The following is a 19,200-nucleotide window of genomic DNA, read 5'->3' as shown; positions in this document are numbered from 1 at the left end:
CAATAAAAATAGCGAGCTGCCACTAGATACGCACAAAACGCACCGATTTAATTTCGATGGATTTCCTGCAATCACATAGCAAGATCCTTGCTTAAATATAGCTTTTTGAAGAAAACGCATTAAATAATGAAGAAGACTTTAGAATTCCAAAAAATTTACTTGTTTTGTTAAATAAAAAAGTTCACCAAAATTTACTCAATAAACATCCCAATATTTATTTCGCTGCTGTGGCAATATTGGGGGATGTTGGAAAAATGCATATTTTCACAGCGCTCTCTCGAGAGAAAGAGTTTCGTATCATATTAGGTTTGTTCCACAGGCCACCCGCGGGCTGCCCAAAACATCCCAGAAAGCGTTCCTCACGCCAGAAAAATGGGTAATAGAGAGCGAACTCGTTCCACTTTTTGATCGTAAATATCTTCTTCTTCGTGCGCAAATGTGCAAATTCAAATTACCATAACAGATGTTGTTTGTTTAAATCCGAAAGTAAATTTTATTAAACACATAAATGGAAAATACCACAGAAGTTTCAGAAAATGTAATTATTTGCAAATTTTATTCGCCATATAAGGTAAATACAAATAAAATTATTGTTTAGAGCTGGTTTGTTGATTCCGGGCACGAAATGTGGCTTTTTGCCTTCCTCACGCTCTGGGCAGTTTTGGCATGTGTTGACACATTTTTGACACTTGTGAGAGCGTAACTTATTTCTACGCTCTAAATATAGGAGTCCGGAAATTATGGACGCATATAATTGCGATGTTTTTGTTGCTGCCTTCTCATTGCTCTTTTCTTAGTGGTTGTACGTAGAGGGCAAAGAGAAGGTAACATTTTTCGGTAGAAACGAGAGCGCCATAACAATATGTGTAACCGATTCAGACTTTTTTTTAACAAAACTATGAAATAAATGATTTAAAACCGAAAAAATGTACTACGTAAACTTTACGTACATACATACGTATTTATGTATGCATTAGCGTTACCGTTATAGGATTAAATAACAGCGCTTAAGGCTTTTAAAACAACTCCGGATAAGTAATCTCTTTAATATCACCTAAATCAAGTAAGTACACTCCACCATTCTTTCCCGTCTCAATAACCGTTATCATATTCTTCGCACACGTTTCTGCACTCTGATTTTTGGCATCATAGAAGATTTTAGTAGCGTCTTGAGTAAACTCAAAGGTCACTCTTTTATGAAGATTTGTTATGAGACCCGTATCTGTCATGCCCGGACATATTGTTATGAAGCGAACGCCAAAATGATCGAAGTAGATTTGATCCTAAAAGGAAAGAAAAAAATTTAAGGAATTAAGAAAATTAATAATGTTTCATACAAACCGCCATGCAACGCGTAAATGCTGTAACGCCATGCTTAGTGGCTGAATAAATGGCAAACAAAGCGGTTGCTTCCAAACCGGCAACAGATGAGACATTCATAATGATACCACCACGTCCACCAGCTGACTTATCCATATAAGGCAGTGCAGTGAGAGTGCTGTGGATAACACCCAACTAATGACAGTTGATAAAAGAGGCGTTATTTTTGCAAATTTGTATTTTAATAACTTCTATTACCAAATTAATTTCAACTGTCAGTTCAATGTGTTCATCCATCATTATGGCGAAACCGTTGATCAACACGTCAAAGTGCTGCATTTTCTCCACAGCATCGGTGAAAGCTGCTGTTATGCTTTCTTTTTTAGACACATCAAATTGTATGAAATGAATTGTAGAGGCTGGATGCGAATTCTGCAACTCCAGCAAAGCTTGCTTATTCTCTGTTAGATCAAAAATGGCCAAATTCTGAAAAAATATGATTTGTCTGTTATTTAACTTACTTAAAGCGGCCTATTTGGCAATTTTACCTTTACACCCTTTGCGAGAAATTCTTTGACACAAGCCAGTCCGATGCCACCAAAACCACCAGCATAGATCACATTTTTGCCATTGAGTTCCATATTTAGCACAAATTTAAATAATTTTATATTTTAAAGCTGAATCAGTTGATACACCGCTTTTTCTTTAGCTGTCTGTTGCAACTGCAGGCTCTTTTACAAGTGTTGGCTTAAAAATTTTACGATATTTGTGACTTTCTTTCGTATGCCAATGTACACCCAGATGCACATACATACATACGCATAAGTTGTCCCCAACGTTTACTTGCGATTGCAACTCATTGACGTTGCAAAACATCTCGATATCATTGACCTCACTTTATTATTAAGCTCTGTTTACTTAACTGCCAGGAGAAGCGTATTTGTTTTTTTTGCCAAGAGATATAAACTGCTTATTTTGCATTTTTCGTAAAAGATGGTTAAATACAAATATGTAGAGAATTTAATTTCACCTTTTTTTAAAAATAGCATTTTTTATTGTAAAAAATTAGCAAAAACTGCGAAAAAAATTTACATTGCCACGGTTTTTGCCATTTTTTGACAATTTCTGTTGAAAATTCATTGCATATTGAAATTCCAAAGTTGTAGAGAATTTCATTCTTCACAACTTTTATACCTACATTTTTTTTTTGTACGACGCTTAGATCACGGCCGGGAACGCAATACACATAGCGATGTACGGAATGCGCCTTGACAATGTAAAATTTTTTCGCAGTTTTTGCTAATTTTTTACAATAAAATTAAAAAAAAAAATCTTCTATATAATAAATCTGGGAAATTAAATTCTATACATATTTGTATTTAACCATTTGTTGCGAAAAATGCAAAATAAGCTTGCAAATCGCAAAAAACCCCAAAAAAGTTTAATCCGAGATGGCGGAATGTTGAAATAATAGTAAACTTTATCAAAAAAACGCTGTTAAAATTTTTTTAAATTTTCCTACCAAATTTATCTAATTTACTGGGCTACATATATATGTCAGAAACCAAATTTTACAGGACAGGGTTTGTTCTACTTTTAAATTTTTTTGTTTTTGTTATTTTCTGGCCTAATAAATGTCGTTTTCTTAAGTAGCTTTTATCTTCAAACACATTTTTTCAGAACAAAATTTGTATTTAAGAGGCAGATAAATTTTAAAACCTACTTGAGAAAACAGCCCTAACAATTTTTATTGAGCTTGAGGCCGTTGTTAATTAAATTTTTTGTGGGAAAACCACACTACCTCTCCTCAACATTATTGTTCATCGAGTTAATTGGGGCTTGATTTTTTTTCTGTATGACAAATACGATAATTTCGTCCATAAGAAGAAAGTGCATTGTATTATTCGTTAAAATATACGGTAGCTGTAGACATTTCATGTATAATATTTTTCCAGGTGATGTGTTGTGGGATGTAGAAGAAATTTGCATCACAAAGACATCTTCGAAAAATAAATAATATAAAAAAAAAACATTTTTAATATACAACGCTTTTATTAATGCACTAAAAAGTAGAAAATAATAATTTTCAGTCCCATAGAATTCGTTTTGATAACTTTTGATTTTAAAATTTTAGGAAAAGTCATTATAAACATTGTATGAGATTGAAAATGAAAAGCGTGGGGCGTGTTGTCCATTTCCGCTGTAGCGTACGTAGATGTCGCCCTATGCACTAGACTTTTTTATAGGAACTTTGCAAAGCAAAGGTTTTATAGCTAAAATGGTGTCTGGACACACAACATTGCAAGTTGATAAAAGCGCTGTAAAAAAGTATTCAAATCCAGGGACCGAACATAACAGTTATTGGTGAAAACTGTCATGGAAAAATTCACTATGAAGGAAATGTTCTACAACTAAGTGATACATATCAATCGATTTCTTTTTTCACCTGGAAATGAAAGAAAAATAACAATTATTTTTGATTTTTTTATTATAAATCCAAAAAAAACATTATTTTTGATTTTTATATTATATGTCTTAGATAATAGTTATTGAAGACTTTTATTTATAAAAGTCATCAATAAAAATCAGTCAGTGACTTTTACTTTTAAAAGTCATCAATATAAATCAGTCACCGACTTTTATTTTTAAAATCATTCGTGTAAAAGTCTTTAACATTTTTCGCAGCTAAAAATGTGTTGGGAAACAAAAGTTTACNCTTTACTACAACTTATTGAAATGACTTTTATAAGTATGAGTTAAAAAATAAACTGTCACTGAGACTGATTTTTATTTATGACTTTTATAAATAAAAGTCTTCGATAACTGTTATCTAAGACATATAATTTAAAAATCAAAAATAACTGTCATTTGCAGATTATTTATATAAAAATCAAAAATAATCGTTATATTCGATTTATAAAATAAAAGTCAGAAATAACGGTTATTTAAAGAGTAATTAAATAAAAGTCAAAAAATAATAGTTAAATAGCGATTTTTTTAATAAAAGTTGTAACTGTTACGGTCCCTGTTCAAATCTGTACATCATGGATACTACGCCTAACATGCTACTCGGGCGGAATGAGGCTAATCGTTGGCATTATTATTACAATAACATATTAAATTAAGAAGATATTGAATTCGCCACATTCAACTGGCATTTTGTTTTTGTAAACATACCACATATTAACCTCTTATAATAAATATCGAACTTCATCATGTCACTCAGCATACCACAAGGTACTATAGTTTTACCGTTTCCATTTCCAACATTTTACAATCTCGCTTCTTTTTTAACAGTTTTGATATTTGATAGGCCTTCATGCGTTAATCAGCGTACCGTTTGGAATATAAGAAGTTTGTTATTACAACATCGGAAGCAAACGACATACAGCCGCACATAAAACATATGTGCCGACGACGCGCGTCCATGTTGGTTAAATATTTACATGTGTAAGCTAGCACCGTGCCAGTATGTCAGACGCACTGTCAAACAATCCGGCAACGACTGTGTCAACTGATACCCCCCAGCTTGGTAGTTGATGTTTGATGGCGGCTGCCGGTACTTGTCTATTGGCTGCATTTCGAGGTCATCTCTGCTGACAAACTGCTGACGGTACTTTACAATGAAAATATTGCGAGTACCACGCAATGTCTGCTCTATAAACTGTGAGCAAATGCAACAACTTGTTGCAACAATATGCATGACAAGTGGTCGGATAGATAGAGTGCGTTAGGCACACTTCGAAAGGGTGTTATGCGGTATAAATAAAACGACTCACCACTGTTTAAATTTAGTAATTTTACAGCTTTGAAGCGTGGTCATAACGCATACGCAGAGTAGTGAGAATAGCAAGGACATTTCGAAAAACTGAGCATCCTTCGAAGCACCAACACAATGCGGTTGATGCTCGCATTGGTTTGGGTGACCCTAACCACAGCGTCGACATTTCGTTATACGCCCACCAAGGTACTACTGGCTAAATTGCAAAGTGCGACATTTGAAAAAAAGGACACAGCGCCAGCCAATACACAGTATCACGAACAGGATTCGGACGGTTTCTATTCGTATGGCTATAGTGCTGGTCGATCCGCCAAAGCCGAATATCTTACACTGGACGGCTCGTCGCGTGGTTTTTATTCCTATGTTGACGCAGATGGAAAACTGCAAACTGTAAAGTATGAAGCAGGACGAAATCAGGGCTTTAAGGCGGCAGCGACGAACTTACCCAAAGCGCCAAAGAATCCGAATAGGTTGGCGCCGCTACCCGTGAGAGATACAGCTGAAGTGCAGGAAGCAAAGAAGGCGCACTTTGAGGCATATCGAGAGGCGGAGCTGAGAGCAGCGCTGGCGTCACAAAATGAAGCTTCACGCCTGGACGAGCTCAGTTTGGAAGAGACACAAAAGCCAGAGCGTTCACAACAGGAGGTGGCGGATATTTTGGAGAGTACAAGGACTAAAATATTAGCTATATTGTCAGAGAGTGCTAGTGCAGAAAATACACCCAGTAACAACAATTTGAATGGCGGTGCAGAGGAGGAACTTAATGTCGAGACTACCCAAGATCAAGAAGAGGAGGTGGCCAATACGGACGACGAAGATAATAGTGGTTTATTATCCATTGATAGCTTGCAAATCTCACAAGATGACAGCGAGGGTAACGAAGAGGAGGGAAATACTAGTGATGGCGATAATGTGACGATAGAAAATGGAGAGGAAGAGAATGAAGCATCGGCGGCATCGAGAGAATTGTCCAGCGCAGAAAGGCAAATGACAACATACAAACTATCCGATTTAGTGAGCACAGATGACCAGCTCAGCTCAAGAGCTCTGTATACATACGAAGGTGATGGCGAGAGCTCCTCCAAAGATTTGCTTCGTCTTACGGACTTGCAAGATAAATCCGATTTGACTTTGGTGCGGCCGCAGCTTACCACCATTGAAACTGTGCGCGTGCCGGTGCATTCGTATTACACAGTTTTGGCGCCAAGAACGCAATACACTGTTGTGACACCCACAACACACGAGCTGGTACCGCGTGAGGAGGCGCTCAAACGTGGCCACAGCCTACCGATTTCGTTAAGTAGTTCATATTTATCACACCGGGTGAGTTCGAAGTAAATAGGATTACATTGATTAGTAGACTGGCAAAGAATTCAGCAAAAAAGGCGCGATTTCCAAGTTATGGACTCTCTTAAACTATAGCTATTTGAACTTTATATTCATATCATAAATATCTTTTTACCACTATCTAGTTCCATTCGAATGTTTTATTACATTTCCACTTAAATATCAAACTTTATACATTTTTCTTATTAATTTTAATTACGTATGTATGTATGTATATAAAATTTTAGTATTTTTGCGATAACACATATTTGTAAGTATGTATTTAACCATGTGCATGGATGTATTACACATATGTATTTATGTATTTTACGAAGTTAGCCTTAATTGAATAAAGAATTTGCAAAGCAAATTGTAAATATTTGAAAAAATACAACAAAAGTATTTAGTATTTATTTTTGTCAATATTGAAGATATTACATATCGATGGCTAAGTGGAACATCGACCTATCTCGGCAGCCAGTTCGAAAACGCCCTGTCTCGGAAAAAATTTCAACAACACCCTATTTCACAATTTGGTTGAAGAACGGCCCACATTCGCTTTAGAAATCAAAGGTGTGATTTAAATATTTTTATCGAATTTTTTAACAACTTGAGAACTAAGCAGGGTTTAGGCATTATAGTTAGATTAAGCTGCCCATAAGAGGTCCATAAAGAAAAAAAAGCTGCCGTTTCTTAAGCGAGTTTTATCAGACGCTTTGATATTTTGTCAATTATTGAGTGAAAGCCCTTAAGCTGCAACTTGCCGAGTAACGTGAGTCTTTGCCTGCTGTAGGCTGAATACTCGCAAATTATATTTCCACAGCTTCCTTGTGATAAATAGTTGAACCCTGTTAACAATCCCACTAGCGGTCTCAAGTCGATTCTTCTTGTTCATAGTAGGAAATGAGACATGAGTTCCTTTCGAGAGCCAATTCCTTGGCCAACTCGTCAGCTCGCTTATTACCTTCCACATCCTTGTGCCATGGGACCCAATATAGGTGGACGGTTTTAGCCGCCGCTAGTCTCCTTACAATCTGCGACGGCCATTGATTTAGTTTTTTATATAAATGTAAAGCCTTAAAGGCTGCCTGACTATCTATGTTAAGGTTTACTGCTCGCTAGGCGGATTAATATTCTGTAGTATATCTGCCGCTTTCTCTATCGCACAGACCTCGGCTTGATAGATATCGCAGTGAGCTAGTAGCTTAAATTATCACTGAATTTCCGGTTCAGTGTATTGCTGCTTCTCGTTCTATGGTCATCAGAATATTACTAACCACGAGCGTCCATAGAAGTGGTGGCACACAGACAACTTCCTTTCGTGCTGACGAAGTGGCATTAAAATCGACAAATATATCGTATGTGTCGATCTTATTATCGCGAATCTTTTCCAAGATTTGGCAAATTGTAAGTACCTGGTCTATGGCGGATTTGCTAGGTCTAAAGCCATACTGATAAGGTCCAATGAGTTCGTTGACGGTGGGCTTCAGTATTTCACACAATATACTCGATAAGACCTGTAACCCATGCTTAGAAGGCCGATCCCGGGGTGGTTGGCGCGTATGGCGGGGTCGCCTTTCTTGTGGATTGGAGTGAGCACATTTAAATTACAGTCGTCGAACATACGTTCATCAGTTATAGCAGGTGTGTTCTTTTTCAGCCCCGTAGTTGCTATTCGTACGTAGTCAGGCTGAGGAACCTGGACTCCGTCATCATCGACTGGGGCTCGGATTCGTCTTCTCTACATCTTTGCTGCTATCATTCAGTAGGGTAGAAGTGTTCCTTCCGTAATTCAAGCACGTTCTGTACATCGGTAACTAGGTCGCCATGGTTGTTCTTGCAGGAGTTCGCCCTGGTCTTGAAGCCCCTAGAATGTCGCTAAACTCTCTGCTAAAATTTTCGTGCGATTTTCCTGTCGGCCAGCACTTCAAGCTCCTCGCAGTATATCGACCTCTTCAGCTCGCTATAGCGGTCCAACATAGCCGTGTTGCGCCCAATCGCAGAGTGGCCCTGTAGGCGGCATCTTTTTTCTCAGCAGCTTCGTGCCATTCCTCATCGTACCAGTGATTCTTTCGTCCCCGCTGACATCTGACTACTTCGTTTGTTTATTCACTGGAAGAGCTTTTTACATGGCGGGTCCCAAACCCAGCGTACAACCCATCGCTGGGAGGGTCTCAAACCCAGCGTACAACCCATCGCTGGGAGGGGGTAGTTTCTTAATCGAATACACATTTATATAGCGAGCCGCTTGCCGCACGACAGAGAGAGGTTTAAGAAAGCTTTATTTCGAAAACAGTTTCTAAGAGGGTTGCCACCCGTTTTGGAGTTCAAAATCATTTTAAGTAAAAAACTAAATGAAATATTTATATGGAAATTAAGTCAATGAGTGGTCTAAGAAAGCTTCATTCCGAAAATATTTTTGAAAAGGGTTGCCACCTGCTCAGAAATTTAAAATTAATTTAATTTACAAGTTTATCCAACTATTTTAACATGAGTGTCGAACGAGACGGGTTCAAGAAAGACAATTTTCGGTAATATTTTTTACGAGGGTTGCTAAAAAATCAAAATCAATTTATTTCACCAGTGAAATGAAATACAAAGTTGAATGTGGATGTCAAATGAGTTAGGCTTATGAAAGGCTTATCCGGAAATATTTTTGACGAAAGTGGCCACCTTGTTAGAAAGTGAAAATCAACTAAATTAACAAGGTAAATGAAATATTTTTTTTATGGGTGTCTAACGAGAGAGGTTTATAGGCGACAAACACGGTGCGTCTCACTCGCGAGTCGGTTTGGATGTTTTAGTGAATATAAATATGAGCTGGTTGCACAGACATGACTTTGAATGACTCAACTGTGTGCAGTCGAACGGCGAGACAACACGCACCTACACAGATGACTGGCGAGCCAGACGCAGCGCACTTTCTATGGCGCCTATTAAAAAAGGTTTATTTCAAAAATATTTTTGAAGATGGTTGTATTAAGGTTAAAAATCAATTTTAGCTCTGTTTTCGTATTTTCCAGAAACTATCCAGTAACTTGCCAGTAACTTGCCAGTAACCAAAGTACGAAAGTACCAGCAAGAAGTTGCAAGTTTTGTGTACAGCTGATTAATTTGTTATTTTCCGAACCAATTTTCTAAGAAAAACAGTATTTCCGATCTTATTATATGTACATTGAAGTAGGTTTATTTTGTCAATTGCAACTATAAAAGCTCCACAAACAATTCTTTTGTTAGAATGACTAAGCATCATGCCATTAACTGTTTTTCTTACTGGCAAATAGTTACTAATAAAAATTTATCCAGTAAATATAAAGTAAAACTTGCAAGTTCAGCTGTCATTTTTGCTTTATCAATTTCCTCTATTTTGCTAGTAATTGTTTTTACTGGATAGTGCGTACAAAAACAGGGCTTATCTAAAGAAGAGAGCCGATCTAGTAATTTTGTATTCGAATTTCTTGTGGCATTTTGTAAATTTAGAAAACCCCTAAACGGCTTTTATTTTCCCCAAACCTGCCCACCCCTGGTCTGCGGTGTCTGAAATGTAGCCTCAGCAACTCCACTACACTGCATCACCGCTTTGAGTTAACTCTTCATTAACAGACCACGAATAGTCTCTTATTTTCGTGAATAAATGTGCATGTAAACTAATAATACGGTGAACTATTGATCCCAAAAGCAATATATTTTGTGAGTGAATTCAAAATACAAGAACAGAGCTAAAACAACTACCTACTCGAAAATTAATAATATTTAAGCAAAAATTTAAAAATAACCCAGCAAGGGCAAACTGCAATTCACAAAAGAATGAAATTTGTTTTTATATCCGGAAACTTCTGTCAACAACTGGGCTGGATGCTTGCTGACATTGTTTTGACTCCATATACTACCTACAAGCAGGGTTTTTAACCGTTTTTTTTTTTGGTGTTTGTTTGGCTGTCTGCAATTGTTTGTTGTCATCGAATTAATTCGAATGTTATTTACATATGTATATGTAGTATGTATGTATGTACATATAATTTTAACCATTCAATGCATTCAACCAATGAATTAAGATTTTATAGCTCATACAACTGACATATCACCGCATGCGTCCAGCAGCTGCCTCGCTTATCGCTGCCGTTCGAGTTCTCTGATTCGAGTACGGTGGTGCTGGGGCTGCCTTGCCGCACACACGGCGCCCGGCACGATTTGTGTTGCGCCCCTTATCGCTCGCTCACGTGTTTCACATGATTTCGCACAAGCAGAGCATAACTTTTTTTTTTTTTAACTATATGTATCAGAAGACGCTGCCACATGTGTAGCGTTGTTGAAAAACGTGCAGTGTGTTGGGTCTTCACAGGGTTTGCGTTACAAACGAAAGTCAACTGGGCGACCTTCTTGGGGATACGAATGCGATTTATGAAACATGCGCATGACAGTGGGATGAGCGCGCATATGAATATGTACAGATACATATATCATACAAGGTATGTACGTATGGCATAAGCATGAACAAGCATGTGAGCTACCGAAAAAATAACTGTATGTACCTTGAAATGTATGAAAAGAAGAACTCAACAGGCAAAGGACGAATAAGTAATCAGCGTTATAGCAAAAGTGTAAGCTCACACATCGCACCGTTTTGTATAAAAGGCAGAACATTTAGCCCTACTGATAACAGAGTCTTCTGGAGCGAGTACTGGTACATTGCAACAAAGCAGCACTAGCAGCGCTCTTCAAATTGTTTAAATACAAAGTTTTTCAATTAATTGTACAACAATAAAAAAAATAAGAATGCGCATCTTTTTATATTTGACCGCTATATTTGCGCTGGTAGCCGCCGACGGCTACTACTATGAGGCACCCGCTGCGCGCACTCCTCTACTCTGGAGCACCTTATCGGCGGCTGCTCCACAATATCAATATCACACCCAGGACGGATTTGGCCAATACGCTTATGGTTACGGTGAACCGCTGTCCACCAAGCAGGAAGTACGCACTTTGGACGGCATCACGCGCGGCTCTTACACTTACCTCGATGCTGCGAGCAAATTACAAACGGTCGCCTACACTGCGGATGCCGATGGTTTTCGTGTGGCGGCTACTAATTTGCCTAAACAACGTTTGCCTTCGGATTCAAAAACCTCATTTGAGTTACCGCAGCCTGTACAGGATACTCCCGAAGTGGCGGAAGCGCGCTTACAGCATTTAGCTGCACATCAGCAGGCAAAATTAGGTCTGTTTCAAATTTCCAAACCCATCACTCCTATTCCTGCTCCAACTCCAGTGTTAAAGGCATACGCCACTGCTGCTGAAAAACGTGTCGATCGTATCGATAGACTGCCTCAGCCCGTAGAGGATACGCCGGAGGTGGCCGCAGCTAAGGTAGAGTTCTTCAAGCGCTACGAGGAGGTGAAACAGCGTGATGAACGATTGCGCCAACAGCAGAAGCAGCTAGATGGTTATGCGTTGGTTAAGTCACAGCCTATAACTGTAACCGTGCCTTTGTCTTTGTCGAACTATAAACCGGCCATTATTCCAAGTGGTGTCTTCCGTTATGATATTGTTGCACCATCAAATAATCGCGAGTATTTGCCCATCGCAAAATTTAATCTATAAAACATTGATAAGTTTATTCGATTTGATTATTCTTTGTTTATTTTTGTTCATTAATAAAAGACAAATGCAATAATACATCCTAAAAATGGTTTTGAAATTATTGTTAGCTGGAGGTACTTACTACCACTGGGTAGGTCGCCGGCACAGGTTATATCCTAAAATGATAGAAAAGATATTTTTCTGACATTATATGTCACCTCGGAAAACAAAGGAAGACTCGTATCGCCCTACACAACGCTTCTTTCCCCGCTCGCGAAGATACTTGAGGCTCTGCTACTTCCATACTTTACCCACCACCAGACCACAGCGAAGCATCAGCATGGTTTCCATAAACACCCAGATAACTCGTGGCCTAAAAAGTAACCATCCCTGTGAGAGAACAGTCCTAGTAGAGCTGGACCTGTCAAAAACGTTTGACACCGTCAGTCATTCCACGCTACTAGAAGACGTTTAGGCTTCCTCTCTCCCACAGGGAATCGAACGGTGGTCGGCGAATTATATGAGTGGTCAACAGTCGGCAATAATCTTCAGAGATCAAACCTCAAAACCTAGTAGAAACAGGGGGTTTCACAGTGTGGTATCCTCTCCCCCATATTGCTTATTTTCTACAGCTCCGCCAGCCACCGGTGAGAATTTCCCTGATCTCATACGCTGACAACTGTTAGATTTGATGACCTCTGCGCAAAAGTAAATGGATATCTCTCCGAACTTTCTCGCTTCTTCACTGCAAGCGGCTGGGTATCTTCTGATGTCTCCTGAGCACCACCAACACAGTTAGGTCCAAATGCATAAGGGAGCACAATAAAATGTTCAGCAAGCAATTTCTGGTGGGATGCCACAGACGTGAGCACCGTAACAGGCCCTTGCTCAAGGAAGAGCCTCCATCCAGGAACATTAGGGTGCACCTTTATGTATACATCGACCAACCACTAGACCCGACGACGTACCGTCGAGCAATAAACGGCATTCGTAGGGAGTGGGTCACCACCTACTGCGATTCTCGGCCTATGAATGCCCCGATCGAAGCCCAATCATCAACTGTAGCAGAAACGGCGCTTCAACTCCCAAGAGAGACCCGCGTTACTCAGGCCCAGTTATAGTCTGGATACTGTAGCCGTCTCAACAGCTACCTGTCCAGTCTCGACATCAACATTCCCAATGAGTGTCCGGCAGGTGGAGACTACCCACACGACACCAACCACCTCTTCACATGTCAGCTCAACCTCACTCAGCTAACCCTTTCTTGGGCCTACCGTTAGTTGAGCTTGACGACAACGAAAATCTTGTCATACAAAAAGAACTATTAAAAATTCTTCGTGCCCCAGCTATCGGACGTCATTCTACTTGCACAGGTGTAAAGCACCGTGGTGATGTCGCGCCAGTGACTGGCTCCAAATTGTGTGTAGGTGGGGTACATCGCCAAAGCTTAAAGGGTCCATAGGCCAGAAAAGGATCTCGCACATAAGAAACGAGAGTAATAGAGGTCGTCTATTTAAAGATCTGCATGCTTTTAATAAAGGAAGGCATATGGAGATCGTATTGGATAAAATTGCAGAATGAATAGAGGAACATTTTACTTATATAGGTTTTGCAGTAGTCACTTTCCTCGGCATCTAACAGCTTTTAAGAACGTCCTGCCGGAGGAAATGATAAATCACTAGATCAGCTTGGGGTTTAAAGCAACCCAATAAGGTTCATCTACAACTTTCTCTGCCATATTTAGAACAGTCCCTAAAGATCAGAGCAAGCCGCTATCTGCTGATTAGGTAGGTTTCAAACCTATTTATTTATTATTTATTTTATGGTAGGAGACCTCCTCAAACAATATAGAAGCAATTTTTTCGAATATCTAAATCCTGGGACTAATACCGGGAAACCGGGATTGTGATAACGACATCCCGAAAGTCCCGGGATCGTACAATGCATTGCCATAACGAAAAAGTAAGTAAGTGGTGTTCTCATTTCTAAATATGACTAGAATCTAACCAAACTTCTCGTCCTTTTATACGACACAGAAACATGGGAGTTGAGAAGGCTTTGAGACATGCCGTAACCATTTATGACGAGGCTCCGGTGGAATGATCGATCGACTCGGCACCCTCGGGTAGACAACGAAAGAAAGGGCGCGCAGGAATACAATGGAAGGACCAAATGTAGAAGGACGTGCCTGCACTTGGACTTGGGATGAAAAACTGGCACAAATCCGCAAAGGGCAGAGGCAATTCGCAAAATTTTTAGATCTTGGCCCAAACCGACAAACGGTTGTAGTGCCAAACAAGAAAACACGAAAAATAGCATACCATAAGTATAAGCGCCAAAATATTATTATTAATCATATTCTAATGATAAGTCCTCTTTTAATGGATGTACAGCTATTTTTCCGCAAAATATCTCTTTATTAAACAACCTTAGGTACATTACTTGTCGAATCTCAAGAATATTTCTAATAGTAATGGTACCTCAATGGGTAACCGTAATGGTAAATACTTGGAGTTATAATATTCGATATGGGGCTAATATCTCGTCCTTGATGAAGAAATTCGTGTAATTGTTTCTCCTGTTCGTGTCGTCTAAGATGATCTGCCTTTGCAGCGGCCACGGCAACTGTATCATCCACGGGCTGAGGCAATTGTATATACCCAGTATCTGACCTAGCTGCAGCGGATTTGCCACTAGGTTTACCCCTCGCTCCCAAGCGCAGTAAAGCCTCCCGATGAGCTGAAGCGTGAATGTAACGGGCTGCTGCAACATCGGCGGTAAGGGGAACTCCATTTGACGTTTCTTGCGTACGAAAGGGCTGCTGGTGTTGTTGCAATTGTTCTGCGGCTGCGGCACGAGGTAAATTGGTGGCGGCCACACGGAAACCATTGTCATCGGCGGTATAATCTACGGTTTGTAACTTTCCTGCGGCGTCACGATAATTATACGAACCACGTGTAATGCCGTCTAGCGAACGCACCTCTTGTTTGGCCGAGTGAGGCTCTGCGTAGCCGTAAGCATATTGTCCCAAGCCGTCTTGGGTGTTATAGACATACGGATAGGCGCGTAACAGCGGTGTAGTGATGTAAGTTACAGCATTACTGCTAGCACTGGCACAGGACACTAATGCGAATATCCCGAATGCAAAAGTAAGCATGGCGACTTTCATCTCGATTAAGATCGTTTGCTGACTGCAAATTAAAATGACTGTGGACTAGGAAGCGCTACTAATGGATGTTCACTAGCACTCGCTTGCTTGAGGTCTGATGCTAACTCCGAAGATTGTGGGCCCTTTTATATGCGCTCAATCAACACACAAATACATTGATATATGGGCAGTCCTATATACCTGCATACGTTTTTAGTATGTGTTTAGAATGTCTGTAAGTAGATGCAACATGTTCTTGTTTCCCTGCCAGGAATGCGCCTACTCCTTATCATTCTAAAGATTCTTTGCTTCTTTCGCTTTTGGTTTTCGTCAATTTGTGTGTCTGGATTGTGCTTCGTTTTTTTACTTTTTCTTTTAGCTCAATTTCTACATTCGACCGACCAATGCCTGAAAGCTCCAGGGAGAATCGCATTGGACTGTTGTTGTATTGTTGTGGACAGCGTCAGCGAAGAAGAGGTGTTGCATGCTGCATGCCCATGGCAATTCAGTGATGTACATATACTGGTCAATTTTTTAACAATGACCTACGCAAACATTTAAATATTTGACCAAGATCACCAATTAGCGACCTTGATCAGCCTACTCTTACTTCTTTTAGAAAGTATAAAATTGATGATTTTTAGAGCTTTTTAAAAACGTCCACAATTACATGGACTTCATACATTAGCCATTTGTTGGGCGCTACCCAAAGAACTAGTTTCAAATCCCACAAGGCATTATTATATTCATATGATAATTATCATAGTACACAGGGTCTACCACTTGCCGAAATATATTTCTAATAATCATCTGATGATAAGTCTTCTTTCAATGAATGTACAAACTTTTTCTTTCGGAAATTCTCTTTTTATTAGACAATGTTAGGTGCATTACTTGTCGAATATCAAAAATGTTTTTAATAGTAATAGTACCTCCATGGGTAACCGTAATGGTAAATACTTGGAATTATAGTATTCGATATGGGGCTAATAACTCGTCCTTGATGAAGAAATTCGTGTAATTGTTTCTCCTGTGCGTGTCGTCTAAGATGATCTGCCTTTGCAGCGGCCACGGCAACTGTATCATCCACGGGCTGAGGCAATTGTACAAGCCCAGAATCTGAACCGGTTGCAGCGGATTCGCTGCCAGTGTTACTCCCCGCTGAAAGGCGCAATAAAGTCTCCTGACCAACTGTAGAGTGAATTGCGCGGACTGTTGCAACATCGGCGGCAGAGGAAGACCCACCTGACGTTTCTTGCGAGCGAAAGGGCTGCTGCTGTTGTTTCAATTGCTCTGCGACTGCGGCACGAGGTAAATTGGTGGCGGCCACACGGAAACCATTGTCATCGGCGGTATAATCTACGGTTTGTAACTTTCCTGCGGCGTCACGATAACTATACGAACCACGTGTGATGCCGTCTAGCGAACGCACCTCTTGTTTGGCCGAGTGAGGCTCTGCATAGCCGTAAGCGTATTGTCCCAAGCCGTCCTGGGTGTGATACTGCTGCTGCGTGGGTGTGACCAGCGATGAACTATGGGCGTTATAGACATACGGATAGGCGCGTAATAGCGGTGTAGTGATGTAAGTTACAGCATTACTGCTAGCACTGGCGCAGGACACTAATGCGAATATCCCGAATGCAAATGTAAGCATGGCGACTTTCATCTCGATTAAGATCGTTTGCTGACTGCAAATTAAAATGACTGTGGACTAGGAAGCGCTACTAATGGATGTTCACTAGCACTCGCTTGCTTGAGGTCTGATGCTAACTCCGAAGGTTGTGGGTCCTTTTATATGCACTTAATCGACACGCAAATGCATTGAGATGTGGGCATACCTATATATGTACATATGTATCTACATACGTGCATATGTTTAGTATGTCTGTAAGTAGATGCAACATGTTCTTGTTTCCCTGCCGAGAATGCGCTTGCTCGTTGTCATTCTAAAGATTCTGTGCTTTTTTCGCTTTTGGGTTTCTTCAATTTGTGTGTCTGGATTGTTTCGTTTTTTTTTTTAGTTTCTCTTTTTTTACTCAATTTCTACATTCGACCGACCAATGACTGAGAGCTCCATGGGTAAGCATGAATGAATGGCACTGTTGTAGTGGACAGCGTCAGCAAAGAAGAGGTGTTGCATGCTGCATACCCATGATAATTTAGTGATGTTGGTATAAATATTTACCGGCAATTTTTTTAACAATGACCTACGCAAACATTTAAATATTTGGTCAAGATCACCAATCAGCGACCTTGATCAGCTTATGCGAATGCAAAGTGAGAAAAAATGTTGTAATACATACTGATATAGGTACATTCATACGTACAATGAACAAATCAGAGTAAAAATAGTATAGTACAGAATACGGTTTATATATTAGTGAAAAATAATTGTAAAGAAATACTTGTATCAAGAGTAGGTTAGGTAGGTAGATATGTATATAGGCATTCAGTTGAGGAATACACTGCGATCAGGAGGTCTATTGTGCCTTCTTGCTCCTTACAGCACCTCGATCAATCCTAGCTCCGTTATACCATGTCCCCACCAAAAAGTTAACCATCTCGAATCGAACTTAACCACATCACTAACTATTGGTGTCCACACTGCGGTTTGAGGTTTATAAAACAGTACAAATGTAAAGAACAGTGTTCGGACCTCCAAACCTCGATTCAGGACTAAATCGCTGCAAAAATCGGACCAAAAACAAATTTTCCGTACTAGATTGAATTTTTTATTTTTGTTTCTGACATTAATTGTTTGACTAAAATATTTTCTATTCATGCAAAATAGGAACGCGAAGCAATGCAAGGATAATATGTTACATATTTAGGTAATTTTTAGCATTTTCTATGAAGTAGAACGTATCTAACACTTAATTTTTTAAAAAGCAAACCTTTTCTACTTTATATAAATTTCATTCTACATATATTTTTTAACAACTTAAGTAAAGTTCTGCATCCGCCAGTTTGTACAGCCATACGTCAAAAAATAACGAAGTTAATTTATTGACGCATTGCTATGAAAGAGTTACTTTTTAACAGTGAGATTTGGCTACTTTTCAATTTTTTTACTGAAACCGGTGGTGAACACTCAAAAAACGGCCCCAAGAGGGGCATAACATGAATGAAAAAAACGGAATAGATTTGAAGTCCAGCGGAGTAGAGGAGTAGATTTCAATTTTTTTTAAAAACCGAAGTAAATCTAATCTGATTTTAGTTGAGTCCAAACACTAGTAGGGAATGAATTCTTTACATTTCAACACTAATGACCCACAGATGGCGGGAAAACACAGGGTTGTATCAGACTTTCAACGTGGTTTCGAGTTGGTTAGCTTTTAACCATCTCAGTGAAATGGTTAAGTGCTGTCATTTTTATATGGCGAAACTACGCTAAATCAAGTGGGTTATCGCGATAACCAACTCAATAGCCATAACTACGTTGTTAAGCTCTGGTGGGGACATGCTATTAGGAAATCCAGTAGGTTGTTTGGTGAAATCAAGTGCTTCTGATTCGGCTGCGGGTTTGGTGACCGTAGGTAATTCTTTCCTCTCCTCGCCACTGCATCACATTCGAGGAGTATGCGTTGAGAAGTTTCAGCTGCCCTATCACAGAAACGGCATGAATTATTACTTCTTAATCTGCAATGACCTGTTAAGGTAACTGTTAGAATTCTTAGTTTGTTTTTTGGGAATTTAATGGGCTTATCATATCTTTTCCTATTGTATCCCCAGGCGCAGGGCTGTGTTATCAGCGCAAGTGAAATTCCTAGTCTTACCGCGTGAATACCAATCGCACAATGGCCTGTCAGGACCCCCATCATTAGCCCTTGAGAGGTAACTTAATTTTTCGGCACCTTTAAGTGGTAACGATGGGTCATTCGTGTCTTGCGCTGCATACAGATAAACGTATTTTTTTCCTTTTTTATGCCACAAAAAGAGCTTCGCTTTCTTTTGTCAGTTCTATTAGGTGTTTAGCAGAATGCAATTTCATTATAGCGAGTACGAAGTATGCGTGTTAGTCTAGCGCTCACTAAGCTAGCAATAG

General features: G+C 39.5%; 4 protein-coding genes across 4 annotated transcripts; 2 read left to right on the top strand and 2 right to left on the bottom strand.

The window, feature by feature from the left end:
* Window positions 1-835: 835 nt before the first annotated feature.
* LOC108366043 (alcohol dehydrogenase-like) lies at window positions 836-2,209 on the bottom strand. Its single transcript, XM_017620306.1, has 4 exons — window positions 1,869-2,209; window positions 1,579-1,806; window positions 1,342-1,515; window positions 836-1,283 (listed from the first exon to the last, which is right to left on the bottom strand). The coding sequence occupies exons 1-4, from the start codon at window positions 1,959-1,961 to the stop codon at window positions 1,017-1,019; spliced, it is 762 nt and encodes a 253-aa protein (XP_017475795.1). The 5' UTR covers window positions 1,962-2,209; the 3' UTR covers window positions 836-1,016.
* A 2,655-nt stretch (window positions 2,210-4,864) lies between these two features.
* Cpr72Ec (Cuticular protein 72Ec) lies at window positions 4,865-6,656 on the top strand. The gene has a single exon (XM_017620305.1). The coding sequence runs from the start codon at window positions 5,216-5,218 to the stop codon at window positions 6,437-6,439; it is 1,224 nt and encodes a 407-aa protein (XP_017475794.1). The 5' UTR covers window positions 4,865-5,215; the 3' UTR covers window positions 6,440-6,656.
* Window positions 6,657-11,062: 4,406 nt separating this feature from the next.
* LOC108366041 (uncharacterized) lies at window positions 11,063-12,103 on the top strand. The gene has a single exon (XM_017620304.1). The coding sequence runs from the start codon at window positions 11,204-11,206 to the stop codon at window positions 12,026-12,028; it is 825 nt and encodes a 274-aa protein (XP_017475793.1). The 5' UTR covers window positions 11,063-11,203; the 3' UTR covers window positions 12,029-12,103.
* A 2,303-nt stretch (window positions 12,104-14,406) lies between these two features.
* On the bottom strand, window positions 14,407-16,957 carry LOC108366039 (uncharacterized). Its single transcript, XM_017620302.1, has 2 exons — window positions 16,075-16,957; window positions 14,407-15,221 (listed from the first exon to the last, which is right to left on the bottom strand). Exons 1-2 carry the CDS (start codon window positions 16,819-16,821, stop codon window positions 14,472-14,474), a joined length of 1,497 nt encoding a protein of 498 aa, XP_017475791.1. The 5' UTR covers window positions 16,822-16,957; the 3' UTR covers window positions 14,407-14,471.
* Between the last annotated feature and the right edge of the window lie 2,243 nt (window positions 16,958-19,200).

Source organism: Rhagoletis zephyria, unplaced genomic scaffold (assembly GCF_001687245.7).
Source record: "Rhagoletis zephyria isolate East Lansing unplaced genomic scaffold, Rhagoletis_zephyria_1.1 Rzeph_scaffold_02115, whole genome shotgun sequence".
Classification (NCBI taxonomy): domain Eukaryota; kingdom Metazoa; phylum Arthropoda; class Insecta; order Diptera; family Tephritidae; genus Rhagoletis; species Rhagoletis zephyria.
This window is presented reverse-complemented; position numbering and strand designations above follow the sequence as displayed.